Source organism: Lemur catta, chromosome 3 (assembly GCF_020740605.2).
Source record: "Lemur catta isolate mLemCat1 chromosome 3, mLemCat1.pri, whole genome shotgun sequence".
Taxonomy (NCBI): Eukaryota; Metazoa; Chordata; class Mammalia; order Primates; family Lemuridae; genus Lemur; species Lemur catta.
The window spans coordinates 87759746-87779290 of record NC_059130.1 but is presented as its reverse complement, the minus strand read 5'-3'; the positions used below and the strand labels follow the sequence as shown (position 1 = coordinate 87779290).

Genomic DNA, 19545 nt, shown 5'->3' with positions numbered 1-19545 from the left:
TTTAAAAGGGTGAATTTTATGGTGTATTAATATGTCAATTGAAAAACTATGTTATTAAATACAACATAGTATCTTGGATTGGATCCTGGAACTGTAAAAGGACATTAGTGAAAAAAAATGAGTGAAAACTAGTAAAAGCCTATAGCTTAGTTAATCATATTGTGCCAATGTTAATTTCTTAGTTTTGACAAATTTACCATGGTTATGTAACATGTTAACCTTAGGGAATGTCACTCCTCTGCTCAATGTCATCATCAATATTTATAGACATGTGGTATATCCCTCTCCTCCCCCACTTCACTGAGTGCCCCTTAGAGGTAGGGATTTCGTCTCACCAAACTCTGCAGAGCCTACACAACTAGGCATATAAAGGGTCTTCAAAACCAATCATACTTTTGCTTTTCTTTTGCCTATAAAACCCTTCCCCTACATTAATCTGAAAAACTCATACTCATTTGTCAAGATCCAGTGCAGATGTCCCCTCCTCTATGAGGCCTTCAATGACTTTCCCAGACAGAGGTAGCTTCTCCCTTCTATGTTCCTACAATGTATCTTCATCCCTTTATTACATCATTTATATTGTATTATAGCTGTTTATTCGCCCTCTTATGACAGTGCCTGGCATATAATAGGTACATGACACATGTTTATTGAATGAATGAATGTGCAAATGGCTTGTAGATTATTTCTTTTTCTTCCACACCAATTTGAATAGAGGGAAGAGGGGAGTTGTGGCCCCAAATAATGTGCCTTGGAGACCCTTTGAATAGTCAATCAGGATTGCTGGTTAATTCATTTGCAAATTACAAAGGCAGACTATGCCTGCAATTCTACAGGAATTGACTTCCTGTAGTCTTTGTTGTGATTTTAAAAATCAGATTAAATCTCTTCCAGCAGCTGGCTTCTACAGGCTTTGGGGAGATAAAAGTGTCAGCATGTCTCTGCAGCCACACCAGGAAACTTGCTGCCCAGAAAAATCAATTCTGATTCTCATAAGAGCTGAGCAGAGGATGGTGTTCTCAGGAACTGTCTCCACATTCCTGGAACCACAGGGACTTGCCAGAGCCCCATTATCCCTGTTCAGCCTTCAGACTCCTCTGTGTTGCCCATCAATCTCTCTATAGGTCTCCAGCTTATAGGTGACTAGATTGCACCTTCCTAAAGGTGGCAGGAGGAGCACTGGAACATGTTAGGAGATCTCACCACGGGCCCTCAGTAAAGTCCCTATCTCTCCCTGAGCCTCAGCCTCCTCATGTCTAAAATGAGAGACTGAGATGTGATGAGCTCTAAATTCACAGGCTTGTTGGCACCTAACAAGGTGATGGGCAATCTAAATAGGCAGTAGGAGCCTAAGACATGTTACCTTTTTCCGGCAGTTAGTGGAGGGAGCTATCACCAAAGGAGAAGGAACTTGAGTTGGAGCCTTGAAGGACAGGGAGAATTTATATTATGTCTTTTCCATATTACTAATAGATGCTGTGGTAGTCAGAATAATAGCCTCCCAAAGATATAATCCCTAGGACCTATGAATATGTTACCTTATGTGGCAAAAGGGACTTTGCAAATCTGATTAAATTAAGGATCTTAAAAGGGAAGATTCACCTGGAATATCCAGGTAGGTTCGTTATAATCACAACGGTCATTTTAAGAGAAAGACAGGAGGAATGGAGAAAGAGAGAGGTTGGAAGGTGTTATACCACTGGCTTTGAAGATGAAGGAAGGGGTTCAAGCAAAGGAATGCAGGCAGCCTCTGGAAGCTGAAAAAGACAAATTAAGCATTCTGTCCTAGAGCCTCCAGAAAGAAAACAGACCTGCTAACATCTTGATTGTAGCCCAGGGAGACCCATTTTGGATTTCTGATCTCCAGAACTGTAAGATAATAGGTTTATATTGTTTTAAGTTACTAAGTTTGTGGTAATTTGTTTTTGCAACAATAGGAAACTAATACAGATATCCATTAGACAGCTGCCCAATCTCATATAATAATCCATTATTGTAATTCTTAAATTCTAGGGAAAAGGCTCTCTTGATGTCCTCATTTGCTTCTTTTAATCGGAACAAGGGAACTATGATATTTATTTTATTTCGCTTTTGGAGCTCAGAGATAAATTCAGTCTCACTAGTTCCTAGACAGCAGAGAATGTGTCATATTCATATTAATATCTCCATACCCAATGTCTGGCACAGTAAATATTTGTTAAATGGCTGCTCAAGAGCCACAGTCCTCCTTAGTGTAGCTTTCTGGTATGATTAGCTTTCCAATATTCCTAAACTCCTTTATGACTCATTGTGCTCTTATGTTACTGGTCCTAAGAGATAGGTCCTTGACATTCCAAGATATAATGTTCACTAGCTTTAACATTTATAAGTGACTCCAAAGCCATGGGGTAACCTAAAATTTCATTGAGGCTGCTATGTAGGAATAAGACAATTAGCTAATGAGTGAGCCTAGCTGACTGCCCAACACCCTCATCCCACCCTGCCCTTGTCCTCAGCTCCTGATTACACAGGGATTCACTCTCACATTATGAAATTCAGGATTCCCAGGAAGTCTCTTAAGACTCCTCCTATTTGTCTCAGCTTTCATCATCTGCCCAACCCCCTTTTGTAGCTAATGCTTACTTCTATCCATGTCTTTAATTATCATAAGAGATGTTGGAGGAAGGACCCTCCTTTCCCCCTCTATGAAGAAGGCTGTCCATGGAGATAGAGGCTCCTACTACAGACCTAGGCGGAATGCTTTAGGCCTTAAATATTAGTAAATCTGGGCCACATGGACTGTGGCTTTTTTGTTTGTTTGTTTGTTTGTTTGTTTTTGTAGACAGTCTACAGGCTCTTCTTGAACTCCTGGGCTCAAGCAATCCTCCCACCTCAGTCTCCTAAAGTACTGGGATTACAGGCGTGAGCCACTGCATCCAGCCCTTTCCCCTCCTTCCCCCATATGGGCTTTGACCTTGAGTGTATGTTGTGTGTGCTAACTGTAGCTAGCAGTCCATGTTGGCCTGTGACTGCATTTATGTGTCTATCTGACTCCAGAGTAAAGTATTAACAAGCTCCACTTGCCTGAAGAATTAAGCCATGTATTTCACCCTAGCTTTTATGAGCAATAATGCTTTCACGTTACTCTCTATCTCTCTGACTCCTGAATCTATCTATCAACTGGTTACACACTTAGGAGGGGAAGAAAAGGAGTGTCATTTATTGATCTCTCAAGAATCTTAATAAAAACGGTAAGGCTGGTGGCGGGCACCCCTCCCCTCCCTAATGAAAAAAGAAGCCCAGGAGACCTGCCAAAAACAATGCCTGCAGGGCACAGCTAAATTAAAGAATAGCCACACCTGGATGGATTACCCTGATAAGGGTCTCGGTTCCTGAAATCCATACATACCACCAGCCCCTCCTAGTTCTCAATACCCACCCTAAAACCATAAGGGAACCGGAAAAACCCCCATCCCCCAGCTCTAAAACATATATAAGCCCACACAAGACTTCTGGGCGGTGAGACTTCTCAGGCCTCTCTCCCCCAGGACCTGAGAACCTCGCCCGGGCCCCTCCCTCTTGGGACCCGTTACCCTCACCCAGGAGCGCTCCAATAAAGCCTCTTTACTTATCCCTTTCAACTCTGCTCATCTTTCTTTCTCTGGCGCCAACCATCCAAAAACCTTACAGAAACTACAATTTGTTGAGTGTTTACTCTGTGCCAGGCACTATGTTGGTGTTTTATAAATACTATTTCTTTTTTTTTTTTTGAGACAGAGTCTCGCTTTGTTGCCCGGGCTAGAGTGAGTGCCATGGCGTCAGCCTAGCTCACAGTAACCTCAAACTCCTGGGCTTAAGCGATCCTACTGCCTCAGCCTCCCGAGTAGCTGGGACTATAGGCATGCGCCACCATGCCCGGCTAATTTTTTCTATATATATTTTTAGTTGGCCAGATAATTTCTTTCTATTTTTTTTAGTAGAGACGAGGTCTCGCTCTTGCTCAGGCTGGTCTCAAACTCCTGACCTCGAGCGATCCACCCGCCTCGGCCTCCCAGAGTGCTAGGATTACAGGCGTGAGATACCGTGCCCAGGCAAATACTATTTCTTTTAAATCACCACCAACACATCAAAACAAGTGGAATAATAGAAGTACATACAAGCACCACGGTGACTGAGGGCTTCTGAAGAGAGAGTTGAAAAGACAGGAAGAAGAAGGATAACAGTGATATCAGGACAGGCCCAGGAGCAAAGACAGTGGCCTATAAGTCCTTCATAAAAGACAGAGTTCTTAAATCTCCAATAGAAGAATGCTGAAGAGGCCAGCCAGTCCATTCTCCGGTCTTTACAAAAGTAACTCCAGACACATGAGACATGTCTGTCTTTAACGTCTTCTTGACATGCAGGTCATCAAAAAAGCCTCACCGGGGGAGTAGGAAAGAGGAGATTCTGTCTCTCCACAATGGAGGTCCCTGTCACTGCATCCCCTGGCAAGGATTGAGCCTGAGGTGAGCTGGTGTGGTGAAGGTCACAGCTAAGCTAGGCTTTTAAACTGTGAACGAGTGGGCCTGAAGCCCAGCTGCAAGTCCAGGGATGAGACCTAAGTCACAATTCAGGGATTCCTGAGCTCTGAATCCCAGTCCTGAAAACAAAACAAGTCTATTCTTTCCTTCAGGGCCTTTTCTACAGATGAAAAGAGATCCTTTGTATTCAATACTTAGTGTTTATCTCCCCAGTAGACAGCATGGAAGGGTATATCCATCCCCATCCCTAGCACAATGCCTGGCACATAGTGAGCAGCAGATAAATGTCTACTGAATGAATGAAATAATAAAGTTTACCATTTGACTCTGCACAGGTAACTTGACATCCCTGGCCTCAACCACCCATTCTCTAAGGAGATAATTACCTCCCTAGGTTAGAGGAAAGATATGAAAGACACACACAATGATTTAAAGCACATACAAGAAGAATATGCATGGCTGACAATATCCACAGTCTTTCTGTGCTCAAGGTCTCATAGTTCTCCATGGGCTTTCCCTTCCATTTCCTCACTTGATCTTTACAACAACCCATGAGGCAAACAGAGCAAAGTTTATTTTTCCATCCTATAGTTGAGGAAACAGGCCATGGGGCCATGAAGGGCCACACCAGATCACACAATGACTACAGGGCAGAGACAGGATTAGAACCTAGGACTCCAGAGTCCTCGGTTAGCTCAGTCCTCCCACAGGCCCCGGGATTCTTCCCCTTCACCAGCAGCAGACCTGACAGCCTCTGCAGTGGGCCCCACATGGAGGTGGTGGCAGCCCTCTCCTCCTCTTCTCTTCCCACAGGTCTCAGGGGTTGCTTGGCAACCAGCACCCAGCAGTTAAGTGGCCTCTAGTCAGGTCTGTTGCTGTGGAGTTACCAAGTCCCCCCTCACACTTGTGCATGCTCTCACTCCCTACTAATGAGACTTCTCCCCTAACCCTACCTCTCCAGTAAGATTTTCTTCTCTGATCCATAGTAATTAACCTCTCAGGAAACAGAGGGGGCTCCCAGGGACCTATGTGGCAAGGAACTCCAGGGAATAAGGCGCTCCCAAAGCCCTCATCATCCAACATCCCCCAGAGGTGACAGAAACTCCTATTGCGGGTGGTCCCACTTATAATCTCCTCTTCCCCCTCTACCTTCCACCCTGACCACGGCTTTCTGAAATCCCCTAGGAGATATCAAATGGGATGGAGGAATTTAACTGAACACTTAATACCATGCTGGTGAGTTCACTGGGTGCTGTTCCAACACTCCTGAAACCACAAGATGGGAAACCTCGGAAGGAGACCCAATGACCCTTTGCATGTGGACCAAGAGGCAGAGAAAGAAAGGAACCTAATATTTACCACATTCCTAGATATGTGCAAGACACAACATCATGTTATCACATTTAGCTCCCCCTCAACAAATCTGTGAGGCTTTTACAGTTGAAGACATTATCTATTCATAGAAATGAAGTGACTTTTCCAAAACTCACACAACTTAAAAAGAAAAATCACAGAGCTTTTGTGTATGGAAGGAGATATATAAGTTCCTCCCTCTCCCTTTACAATTACAATAGCACCCTCATCCTCAGGGGATAAGTACCAAGACTCCCAGTAGATGCCTGAAATCGCAGATAGTACCATACCCTGTATAGTATGTACTATGCTTTTTCAATCTGATAGCCAAGACGGCTACTAAGTGACTAATAGGCAGTTAGCATATACAGCATGAATATGCTGGACAAAGGGATGATTCACAACCTGGCAGGAAGGAGCAAGATGGCACAGGATTTCATCACGCTACTCCAAACAGTCTGCAATTTAAAACTGATGAATTGTTTATTTCTGGAATTTTCCATTTAATATTTTTGGACCTCAGTTGACCATGGGTAACTGAAACCTCAGAAGGTGAAACCACAGATAAAGGGGGACTGTAACTGATCATCAAATCTATAAATTCTAGTCCTAAATCTCTGTCAGATCTCTCTCCTCATTTCCATCCCTTGTATCATTTTGTCACACTCTTAGCACTATGGACTGAAATGTTTATTTCCCCTCAAAATTTGTATGTTGAAGGTCTAACCCCCAGTTTGGCTGTATTTGGAAATAAGGCCTCTAAGGAAGTAATTAAGGTTAAATGAGTGAGGGTGAGTCCCAGAACCAATAGAATTAGTGTTATTATAAGAAGAGCCACCAAAGAGTCCTCCCTCTCTCTCTCCTCTCTCTCGCTCCCCCACCATGCCCATGCACCAAGGAAAGGCCATGTGAGCACTGAGTGAAAAGGCAATCCAAGGGGAGAGCCCTCACCAGACATCAACCCTGCTAGCACCTTGATCTTGGGATTTCAGTCTCCAGCACTGTGAGAAAATGAATTTCTGTTGTTTAAGCCACCCAGTCTGTGGTATTTTGTTATGGCAGCCCAAGCTGTCATAATACATTTAGTTCAGGCCTGTATAATTTACTCAGACCTCTTTTTTTCTTTTCATTGTTCTTTCTTTCTTTTCTTTCCTTATAGCTGGTCAACACTTTATTTTGCTTATTTTTAAACACCTTTATGAGGCATAATTGAGATACAAAAAGTACACAGATTTAATGTACACAGTTTGATAAGTTTGGATCCAAACCACTGGTTTCTTTGCCAAATTTCCATCTAACCTTCAAACTGAAGCCAGAGATTTTTCTAAAATGCAAGTCTGACTTATTAAAACCATTTTATGGTTCCCCAATGCCTATGGTAGTGGTCTCCAAACTTATATCTCTTTATATAAGAAAAATTTAGGTACAGCATGCACAATATATGTATATTTACTTAGCATATATATACACATGTATCTATTTCTGTACACAAAAGATGTGAAAATATATAAAAATGAAATAAACAATATTTAAACATTTAATGTATTTATGAACAGTACAGAAAACTTTATTTTTGCTACATCAAAGCACGTATACACATAAAAACTCTTTGCTAATTTTTTTCCGAGTAAAAGCAATGTGATTGACTATGTCAGATCTAATTAAATTATCATTGATTTTACCTCGAAACATGGCTGACAATGAACTTGTGGTGGTAGTCGGAGAGACATCAGTTCAGCCATTTTCTTATGATCACTTGGGTTCACTATAATTAGTGTAGTCTTCAATCAGAGGTTTCTTTATAGGACTATTTAAAAACCACATATCCACTGTGAGGTTTCATTTAGTTAAAACTAGATAGCGTAATCAACAAATCCACTTAACCAGGCACAGGAAAACTGCAAAAGCTCAAAAGAGGCTGAAAATGAACAAAGCAGTGAGAGAGTCACCTCTGCCAACCTCCTGGAAAGGTAGAATGCCTCCTCCTACCTCGAGAGTTTTGGAGTATAGGATATGTGACAATCTGAAATGGGGATCAGGCCGGGCGTGGTGGCTCACGCCTGTAATCCTAGCACTCTCGGAAGCTGGAGCCGAGGCGGGCGGATTGTATGAGCTCAGGAGTTCAAGACCAGCCTGAGCAAGAGTGAGACCCCGTCTCTACTAAAAATAGAAAGAAATTATATGGACAGCTAAAAATATATATAGAAAAATTAGCCGGGCATGGTGGCACATGCCTGTAGTCCCAGCTACTTGGGAGGCTGAGGCAGAAGGATTGCTTAAGCCCAGGAGTTTGAGGTTGCTCTGAGCTTGACGCCATGGCACTCGAGCCCGGGCAATTGAGCGAGACTCTGTCTCAAAAAAAAAGAAGAATGAAATGGGGATCAAATGACTATGTGTCAATCCACATAGTAAATATTAGTAAAAATTAATTTATCTTATATTCATAGGTTAAAAATAAGCCCTAATAATTTCTTCAGTCCTCTAAGGAGTCATCAAGCAGGTACTTGCTGGCCAATGGTAAGAACCTTCTGTCTACTGTACAAGGTCTCCCTGGCCCCCAGTCTTCCCTCCCCTACAGCCTCTCCTGCAAGGTTCTCCCTCAGCACCTGCTCCCTGCTCTTTCACAGCCTTGATCCAGTTTCACTGTATTGCTCACCATGCCCCAAATATCCTGTTCTCTTGCACCCTACTGTGCATTGACTGCACGGATGATGTCAGATGACACAAGTGAAAGCATCTGGTACAGAATAGGTGCTTTTAATAAATGCTTGTTCTCCCACCACAAGGTAGTTAACTATAATAAATCAGTGGCTCTACAATTTAAGCCTGCCTCAAAACCACCTGGAAAACCTCGTTATAGCACAGATTCTTGGCCCCATCCCCAGAGTTTCTGATTCAATAGGGCTGAGATGGGCCTGAGAACTTGCATTTCTAACAAATTCAGCGGTGTTGCTGATGCTATTAGTCTGGAGACCACACTTTGAGAATCAAAGAACTAGATGACTTGTATAGCTTCTCCCATTTCTAATGATTTCTGATTTCTCATGCCTTTAATAGAGAGTAAATGAACACAATGAATTTTTATCTCTATATAAATTAATATTTAACATTATCATAAGTGGAAATATGGACTCTGTAAGACCTCAGATGCACAGTGTAAAGAGCACATTAATTTAGAATCAGAAGATGTGAGTTCAGATCCCACTCTATAACAGTGTGGATGACCTAAGGCAAGTTAATTAATTTCTGAGTCTGAGATTTTTTCTTCTGTAAAACAGGGGTGTATTAATATAGTAACTACCTCATAGTCTTAATTGTGAGATAATATTAATATATGGGAAATAATTTATAAAAAGAAAGGTACTGTTTTCAGACTGTCCCAATAAGATATATGTATAATGTATTAATGCACATTCACATGTTTTGAATACTTTAAATCACAGATTTTCAAAATTTCCAATCCTGATATTGAAAAGCATAATCATATGCTTTTCTACATGTTGCTATATTATCTAAAATATGTACATATTTTATTAGTGCCGTTGGGTAATAGCAATAATAGTAGGTGTGGTGACCAGCTTCTAGGATGGTTCCAATGATCCTTTCCTCCCAGTATTCACACTTTTGTGTAGTTTCCTCCCACGCTGAATCAGTGACCAATGGACTCTAAGGTTAAGTCATAAGAGAAGAGACATTGCCATTTCCACTTTGGCTTTTTAGGTATCTCACTCTGGAAAAAGCCAGCTGCCATGCAAAAAAGACATTTAAGCGTCCTTTGAAGACACTGTGAGAGGCCAAATGGGAAGGAAGTAAGGCCTCCTGCCAACAGCCGGTACCGGACATGTGAATAAGCCACCTTAGAATTGGATCCTCCAGCCCCAGTCAATCCTTCAGATGACAGCCACCCAAGCCAACATCTGGTTACACCTCATGAAAGGCCTCAAGCCACTCCTAAATGTTTGATGCACAGAAACTGTGATATAATGAATTATTTTTGTTGTTTTACACCACCAAGTTTTGAAGTGATCTGTTACATAACAATAGATAGCTGACACAGTAGTGGACATTTCTCATGCATGTACTATGTTCTAGGAACTAGCCAAGTACCTAATAGCCCTAAGATGTAGATGCTATTATAATCCCTGAAGAAGAAAGGGTGACCCAGAGAGGTTAGTAATTTAGTTAAGTTCCATGGAGTAGGTGGCAGAAGTAGAATTTGAACCCAGGTCTCTAACTCCAAAGCCCAGTTTCTTGGTCACTCATTTATTCACGCCAGGATAAAGCCTCTTGTACACTTAAATAGAAGAAGCAATTGAACCTCTAAAAGAAAGCAAACTTGTATAAACTTGTATAAAGCTAGCATGGGGCAGCCCAGGGGGCAGACCTGTAACAGCAGTAATGCCTAGTGCAGGAAGGCCCAGAAGTTCCAAGCTGGCCCCATCTCCCAGCCCTTGTACTGGCAAACTAGTCACCTCTCAGGACAATCCTGCCCAAGATGCCCAGGACTCACCCAGATCTGTAGCTTCACTCGCTTCTCATGACGGTAGACTGTCTTCACCTTGAAGTCGATGCCCACAGTGCTGACGAAGGCCGGGGTGAAGGTGTCGTCAGCATAGCGGAAGAGGAAGGAAGTCTTGCCAACACTGCTGTTGCCGATGATAAGCAGTTTGAACATGTAGTCAAAATTCTGGTCAGAGGCATCTTTGACTCCAGTTTTACTATCAGTCACAGAAGCCATCTACAAAGAGAGGCCTATGGTCACTCAAGAACACACCTCCGGCGTCACCTTGAGTCACCAACCTCCTAATGATCACCCCGCCATTCGCATACTCCAGCATCATTGAGGAAATGCACACTACTCTGAACGATCCCATCCCTACACCTGCCCCAAATGTTGTCTCAGCATCAGGGTGCAACCCAGATCCTTCCATTCATTCCCTTAGCAAATATTTACTGAGCACATTACTCTGGGGCAAGCCTTGTGCTGGGCATGGGGAATACAAACATGAATCAGAAACTGTATCTGACCTCTGGGTAGCCACAGACTAGAATAAAAGAGCAGGTAAACACAGAGTAACAAAGCAGTAGATTAGTGATAAGACCGAGGGAAGTACTGGCTGACAACTTCCACGGGAAGCATCTGGCCCAACCTAGAGGCATGGTGGTCAAGGAGAGTTATGAACCTCATAATCCAGCACTGGGCCACACGGTCTTCTCTGAGTCTTCCATTGCTCCTTGTATGTGTTGGAAGCCTCAGGCACCCTGTTTCTGCACCTGAAATCTCTCCTTGTGCTCAGCCCTAGGCACACTCAGTTGGCTGAGTGAGTGGTTGGAGGGGGGTGGGAGGACAGCCGTAACATGAGAGAATGTCTGCGTTTTCATTCTCTTTAGGAACTCTTGCTTTTTTTCCCCTAGAGGAAAAGAAAGAGGGTGAGACTGGTGGATGTGGCTCTTTGGGCTTCTCAGGTGAGCTACGAAAATAAGGAACTGACGAATGTAGAAGGTTTAAAGCTCTCTTGAAGAAAAGTCAGATTTATAGGATTATTCCCATTATCAGCTTTTTTTTCCCCCCAGAGTCAAGGTCTCTCTCTGTCACCCAGGCTCAAGTGCAGTGGTGCAATCATAGCTCACTGCAACCTTGAACTCCTGGGCTCAAGTGATCCCGCTTCAGCCTCCCAAGTAGCTAGGATAACAGGCATGAGCCACTGGGCCCAGCCTAGCAGCCACTTAATAAAACTTCCTTGAATGTGTCACCACTAGCCTCCTGTGGTCCCTATTCTTCCTTCTCTTTGCTCCCAACTCTCAAGCCTTTATCTGAAACCCTCAGCTCCATCTCTGTATCAATCTACCTCATGACAAAGCTCACTAGGCCAGTGTGGAACACGCCCAGGACACTTGGAGACTGAGGAAGAAAGTAACATTGCCGGGGAGGGTGCCACTGCCTGTTTAAACTGTCTCATAGCCTTAACTTTTCAGCTTTTCATGGTACAAGATGCAAAGCCTCTTGCAAGAACTGCTATTCAAAGGAATGGTGCTTTTTCTACCTAAAACAAGGGAAGCAACCACAATGACCTCACATCATTCTTCACTCTGTTGCCAATCATCTTTCTTTGTTTACAAGAGAAAACTTCTAATATGAAAGTACATACCCATTATTAAAAATTTGAAAATTATACAAAACTGTAAAAAAGAAAATTTAAAATTACCTGACATCCCACCTACTCAGAAACTATTGTTATTATTAACATTTTAGTGTATTTCCTTAAATATTTTTTCATGCAAAAGAATGCCATCTATTTTTAAATTATATCTTATTTGTCAATATTTTTTAATTTTTTGAAACAATCATTAAATAGCATCTTATTTGTTAATTTAAAAGGTAATACACATTCATTGAAAATAATTCAAACAACTCTTACACTGTGTGCAAATATTACTGAATATTATCAGGCTTACATTGAAAAGTAAGTCTTTTTTTTTTTTTTTTTTGAGACAGAGTCTCACTCTGTTGCCCAGGCTAGAGTGAGTGCCGTGGCGTCAGCCTAGCTCACAGCAACCTCAAACTCCTGGACTCAAGCAATCCTCCTCCCTCAACCTCCCGAGTAGCTGGGACTACAGGCATGCACCACCATGCCTGGCTAATTTTTTCTATATATATATATGTTTTCAGCTGTCCGTATAATTTCTTTTCTATTTTTAGTAGAGACGGGGTCTTGCTCTTGCTCAGGCTGGTCTCGAACTCCTGAGCTCAAACAATCTGCCCGCCTCGGCCTCCCAGAGTGCTAGGATTACAGGCGTGAGCCACTGTGCCCAGCCTGAAAAGTCTTGCCTCCCTCCCAGATTCTCAACCTCCAGATCTCTTCGCCAGAGGCAAACGTGTTACCAGTTTGTGTATCCTTCAGAGATAGTCTTTGCATATATAAGCATAGAGGTCTATTTATACTTTTTATTTACATATAAATGATAGCATATCATGCATTCTAATCTATACCTTCTATGCATATTTTAATAGCAGAGATCACATGCACAGAAGGTATAGACTAGAATACATGGTACATTATCGTTTGGCAAAAGTACTTAAATTTAAAAGTAAAGTCATGCACTGCGTAGCAAAGTTTCAGTCAATGATGGAGTGTATATACAATAGTGGTCCCATAAGATTACAATGGAGTTGAAAAATTCCTATTGCCTAGTGACGTCATAGTCATAGTAACGTTGTATGCAGCAAAGTGCATTAATTATGTTTGGTGTGATGCTGGTGTAAACAAATATAATGCACTGCCACTTGTATAAAAGTTTAGCAGATACAATTATGTACAGTACATATTTGATAATAAATGACTGTCACTGGTTTATGTATTTACTATACTTTTTATTGTCATTTTAGAGTGTACTTCTTCTACTCATATAGAAAAAAAGTTAATTATAAAATGGACTCAGTCAGGTGCTTCAGGAGGTATTCCAGAAAAGGCATTGTTATCCTAGGAGATGATAGCTCCTTGTATGTTATTGTCTCTGAAGACCTTCCGGTGGGACAAGGTGTGCAGGTGGAAGACAGTGACATTGATGTTCTTGACCTGTAGGTCTAACCTAACGTGTGTGTTTGTGTCTTTGTTTTTAACAAAAAAGTTGAGAGAGTAAAAAATAAAAATTTTTTAAATAGAAAAATGCTTCTAGGATATAAAGAAAATATTTGGGGGAAGCAGATGCTGAGGCTCCTGTCAGTGGAAGCTGAGATGTCAGCGAGTGGCTACGGCTGGGTCTAGCAATGCCTGTGGATGAAGGAGAAGGCAGGAGGCCAGAGTTTTTGGCTAAAGTCTATTTAATCTGATGCTAACTGCAGCATCCAAGATGCATGATGATGAAATTACAATTGGATCGTGCCTGCACTTCTTCTGAAAAAGACTTGAATGCAAAGGCAACACCAAACAAACCTAGAATGAGGAGTCTCAACAAGTAGTTTAACTAGATGCTTTCAGGTCATCTTTGAAGTTTCTCTGTATTGTTGTGCTGAGACTGCGTCATTGTGTTCAGTCAACTGGAGCATGTATTGATATTGCTGCCTGCCTTTGACCAATAGAATAATCTACTGTTCCAACACCTCAGTCCAGTGAAAATTCAGGAATTTGCTTGGGTAAACATTCTGACACATGTTATCAAGCTTGGATCTTCCTCGCTCTGGTGCTGATTTGTTACAGTCTACATATGGATGTAGAACGTCTGATAAAGTCAGAGAAGTCTGTTATGAATTTTGTCTCCAAATCCAAGATTGGTACTTTTGCCAGATGGGACTGCTTCTGTTTGAAAACTAAAGAGGTGGTGGTGGGAGAGATTGCTGGTTATCACCTAATACCTTTCTTCTTTTTCCTCTTCCCTAATAAAAGAATTTTTAGCTGGGGGAAAAAAAATTTGTACAGCGATACAATGTATTTGTGTTTTAAGCTAAGTGTTATTATAAAAGAGCCAAAAAAATTAAAAGTTTGAAAAGTAAAACAATTACAGTAAGCTCAGGTCAATTTATTATGAAGGAAAGAAAAATATTTTTTAATAAATTTAGTGTAGCCTAAATGTACCATATTTATAAAGTCTACAGTAATGTCCTAGGCCTTCACAGTCACTCATCACTCCTTCACTGACTCACCCCGAGCAATTTTCAGTCCTGCAAGCTCCATCCATGCTAAGTACCCTATGTAAGTATACCATGTTTTATCATTTATACCATATATTTACAGTATTCTTTTCTATGTTTAGATACGTTTAGATACACAAATACTTACCATTGTGTTGCACTCACCTACAGTATTCAGTACAGTAACATGCTGCACAAGTTTGTAGCCTAGGAGCAATAGGTTATACCACATAGCCTAGGTGTGCAGTAGACTATACTAGGTTCATGTAAGTATACTCCGTTATGTTCCTACAACTATGAAATTACCTAACAATACATGTCTCAGAATATATCCTTGTCATTAATCAATGTATAGCTGTATTTAAATAATTCAAAAAGTACTGCAAACATACTGAGACTTCTAAAACTGTTGATAAATATCATTTCAGTTGACTACATTGTATTTTATCCTATGGATGTGTCACATGATCAATTCTTTAATGTTGTCACTCTTTTTAGAATGAAAGTTGTTTTTAATTTTAAGTTGTCTTTCTATTCTTAATTGTTATAAACTGCAATGAACATTTCTTTACATAAATCTTTGTTCACTTTCCAAATTACTTCTTTAGGAGAGATTTGTAGAAGTGAAATTTCTGGTCACTTTACTAAAGAGTAACTTTACTAAAACTTAGATTTGATCTTTACTTCAATTTCATGTCCTTTATCTTATTTTATCCTCTAAATAAACCTGGAAAATAGAGTTGGAAGGACATGGATTATTATTCCCATTTGACCAAGAAGGAAACTGAGGGCCAGAAATTAAGAGGATTTGTCCAAGTCTCACAGCTAACATCTAAGACAAGACTTAGTACCCTGCAGTGTCATGGAAAAGTTTAAAATCACTACGCTAACCCTCAGTTGAATTTTTAGGCAAGGCATATTGCCTCTCTAAACCACAGCATTTTTACCTTAAAATAGAGAAAATACCACTTCATAGAGCTATGGCACAAACAGAATGAACAGTACTATATGTAAACAATCTGGCACAGTTTATTGGCCCATGGAGGTGCTCAATATTATTTCATCCGCCAGGTGCCTGTAATCCCAGAGCTTTGGGAGGCTGAGGCAGGAGGATCGCTTGAGCCCAGGAGTTCGAGGCTGTAGTGAGCTATGATCATACCACTGAACTCCAGCTTGGGTGACAGACAGAGCAAGACACTGTCTCAAAAAATAAAATAAAATAAAATATTATTTCACTGGCCCCTTTAATTCACTTCTGCACTCAAATCTTGTTCAACTGCCCTCTCCTTGATCTGGGCTCCATTATTTGGGCCTATTTAACAATTAATTGTCTGCTTCCCCTTCTGGTATCAAGGGAGTTTTATCCATCCCTACACCCCCATCACCTCTGGACCTATAACATCCTTAGAGGATGTTACTTCTTTAATGAAACATTTATTCAGCCATTATGGAGAACATTTTGGAGGTTCCTCAAAGAACTACAAATAGAACTACCATATGATCCAGCAATTCCACTACTGAGTATATATCCAAAAGAAAGGAAATCAATAAATGAAAGACATGTGGATACCCATGTTTATTGCAGCACTATTCATAATAGCCAAAATACGGACTCAACATAAGTGCCCATCAATGAATGTATAGATAAAGAAAACGTAGTGTATATATAGACAATGGAATATTATTCAGCCATTTAAAAAAGAATGAAATCCTATAATTTGCAGCAATATGGACCGAACTGGAAGTCATTATATTAAGTGAAATAAGCCAAGCACAGAAAGACAAATATCTCATGTTCTCTCTCATATATGGGAGCTAAAAAAGTGGATCTCATGGAGAAAGAGAATAGATTGGTGATTACCAGAAGCCAGGAGGGGTAGTCGGCAGTGGGGATAAAGAGAAGTTGATTAATTGGTATAAACATACAGTTTGATAAAAGAAATAAGACCTAGTGTTAAGTAGATCAGTAGGGTGACTATAGTTTACAATAATCTAATGTATATTTCAAAATAACTAGAAGAGAAGAATTCAAACGGTTAGAGCATAAAAAAAAGACAAATATTTTTATTTGATCCATACAAATTATAGGAGCATATTAAATTATCACATGTACCTGAAACCATGTACATCTATTATGCATCAATTAAAAAAAGAAATATTTATGAACATTTTCCATGTACTAGACTATCAATGTATCATATCATTGGTCTACACTTTTCTGATGCAGCCTGCTTTACATTCTTAAATTGATAGAAGGGATTTGGGAATGAAAGCTTTTTCATAACAAAAAGCCTAGCAACTGGTCCCAGCTTTCTCAGTAATTCAATGAAAAGACTTGGGCAAGTCACTTAAACGTTAAGCCTCAGTGTCCTCATCTGATAATAATACCTACTTCACAAGGTCTTATGAATTTTAAACAAGAGAATGTATATAAGTGTGCTTCATACACAGTGTTGAGAAAATACATGTGGCCTTGTGTAGAATCAGTGGGAAATTTGCCTGCCTTCATTAGCTATGACTGCCCCAGGTGTGAGACTGGGGAGTGAAGGCAAGAGTAAAAAGCAGTTTCAATTCCTGGTCCAATCCACCCCCTTTCATTTTATAGGTAAAATATTGAGGCTCCGCAAAGAGAAGTGATTTGTCCGTGTTCACACAGCATGTAAATTGGAGGGTCATGACTAGAACTTCTTTTACCTAATGACTCCCAGATTTGAATGGACTTAAGGAAAACAAAAACAGTAACAATTTTAGGGTGAGTAAAGAAACATCCCCAACACCCTGAGTGTCTTGCTACCATATTGTACTTGCCATACTGTAATGTCAACATCTGCGTTTGCGCATACAGCATGGCTTTCCCAGTAGGTGGTGTGAGAAAAGGGAGGGGCAGAAAGCTGAGGAGGTCAGCTGGAAGGCACATTCAGATGGACATTCCCTAGGGATCTTCTCAGGAGAGGGGGCAGGGGCTACCCAGACATTTGGAAGAGAAAGGCAAAAAGCATCCCCGCAGACAGCTGCCGGAGGCATATCTGAGCAGACAGGTCACTGCACAGTGGTGCATGCAGAATCACATTTGTAAGATAAGGATCAATCAAATCTTCCCTCTCTTTTGTGACAGTCACATAAAATGATAGAGCTGGGTATCTCACTGTCTCCGTGACAAGCAATACAGATGAAAGCCAGGGACCATCTGGGAAGTCATCCCTGGTCCCAGGCTGGGGGAAAGAAAGAAATGGCTCTTCCAAGGGTTGCTGTGAAAAGCAAATAATATTTTCAGTCTGATAGGTGGCAGAAATAAGCACCAGCAAGGAGAGAAGGAGAGGGCCCTAAAATCCAGCAATAAGAGATCTATTCCACAAATGGAGTAAAAAGTAAATGAATGTACTTCTCTTTTGACGAAAAGAGCACGAGATTCAGTCCTGGGTTGAGTCTTGGCTCTCTCAGTAGTTCCGTAAACTTAGACAAATCAGATCCTGGGCCTCAGTTTCTTTATCTATAAAATGAGTTAATAAAATGGCTTCCTAACAAAACTGTTGCAAGAATTGAAACCAGGATATGGGAGAGTGCTTTATAAATCCCTTTAATTTTTTTTTGTCTCTGTGCTTCATGTTTTCTCCTAGCAAATAATCCTGAGTAGTGGAAACAGTTCGGCGTTCAAAATTAAACTAGATTCAATTTCCAGCTATATCATTTCTTAGGTGTGAGACCTTGGCAAGAAATTTTACATGACTAAAATACAGTTTCCTTGTTTGCAAAACAAGCATTGTTGGGAAAATTATAGGTAATATGGGTAACACCTCTAGCATACCACGGTCATCCCCTCTGTATACATAAGGAACTTGTTCTAGGATAGCCTGTGTGTACTGAAAGTTGGCCTTCCATTTACATGGTTTCACATCCCATCAATACTGTATTTTCTTTTTTTCAAGGCTGGTCAAGTGAAGCAGTGGGAGTAGAGAAAGAACAAAGGAATCTGTAACTGGTTGTGATCAATTAGTTGTAAAAACCACTGCACTTGGACCAACCTCTTCTCTTTTCTTTCCTTTCCTTTTCTTTTTTCTGAGACAGGGTCTCATATCGTCACCCAGGCTGGAGTACAGTGGCATAATCATAGCTCACTGCAGCGTCAAACTACTGGACTCAAGTGATCCTCCCTCCTCAGCCTCCCAAGTAGCTAGGACTCTAGGTGTGAGCCACTGTGCCTGGCTAATTTTTTAATTTTTTTGTAGAGATGGGGTCTCACTATGTTGCCTGGGCTGGTCTCAAACTCCTGGGCTCAAGTGATCTTCCTGCCTTGGCCTCCCAAAGTGCTGGGATTACAGGAATGAACCACTGTGCCTGGCTTGAATATTGTATTTTCCACCAGCGTTTGGTTGAAAAAAACACTTCAAATCCCAGTTGTTCAAGGGTCAGTGTCTATTGAATATAGCAGGTGCTCAATAAATGTAATTCCCTATCTTCCTACTGAGAGCATTTGTCAGTGAGTATAAGGATGGAATTGGGTAAATGTAGACTTCACCCTACCATATGACCCTCCTCCCTAAAACCATACTCTACTAACTTTTCCAATTCAATCTTTCTTTAAGCCATTCCCCACTGCTAGCCCATCACCACCAGCCCATCCCAGCCCACCTTCTCACTGTTTTTCCAGGTCTCTAAGAGCCACAGATACAGCATCATAATAGCTAACATTTATTGAGCACCTACTAAATGCTAAGCATTCTTCTAGATGCTTTCGATGCATTCTATCTTGCACACAACAGGTGCTTGACAACTGTTCCTTCTTTCTCCAGATTGAAAAGAGATAGCCATGGGTGTGAGCACTGACAGAATGGAGGCATACCTGTATAATAACATCTGTGGCCTCTCTCTTTCGTACAGTGTTTTACAATTTACAAAGCTCTTTTCACCCACATTATCCTATTTGATTCTCACAATAACTCTTGGGAGTGGATGAAGAGATTGAGGCAGGAGCACCACAACAGATCAATTATTCATTTAATCAACATTCACCAAGCACCTACTGTGCACCAGGCACCTACTATACACCAGGCCCTGTTCTATACT

General features: G+C 41.0%; 1 protein-coding gene across 2 annotated transcripts in view; it reads right to left on the bottom strand.

Moving 5' to 3' along the window:
• RAB3B (RAB3B, member RAS oncogene family) overlaps positions 1-19545 on the bottom strand; it is a 63402-nt gene that overhangs the window by 42062 nt on the left and 1795 nt on the right. For both annotated transcript variants that reach the window (XM_045548037.1, XM_045548038.1), the window contains exon 2: positions 10363-10590. In XM_045548037.1, coding sequence (XP_045403993.1) covers positions 10363-10590 — 228 coding nt within the window. The remainder of the gene's footprint in view (positions 1-10362; positions 10591-19545) is intronic.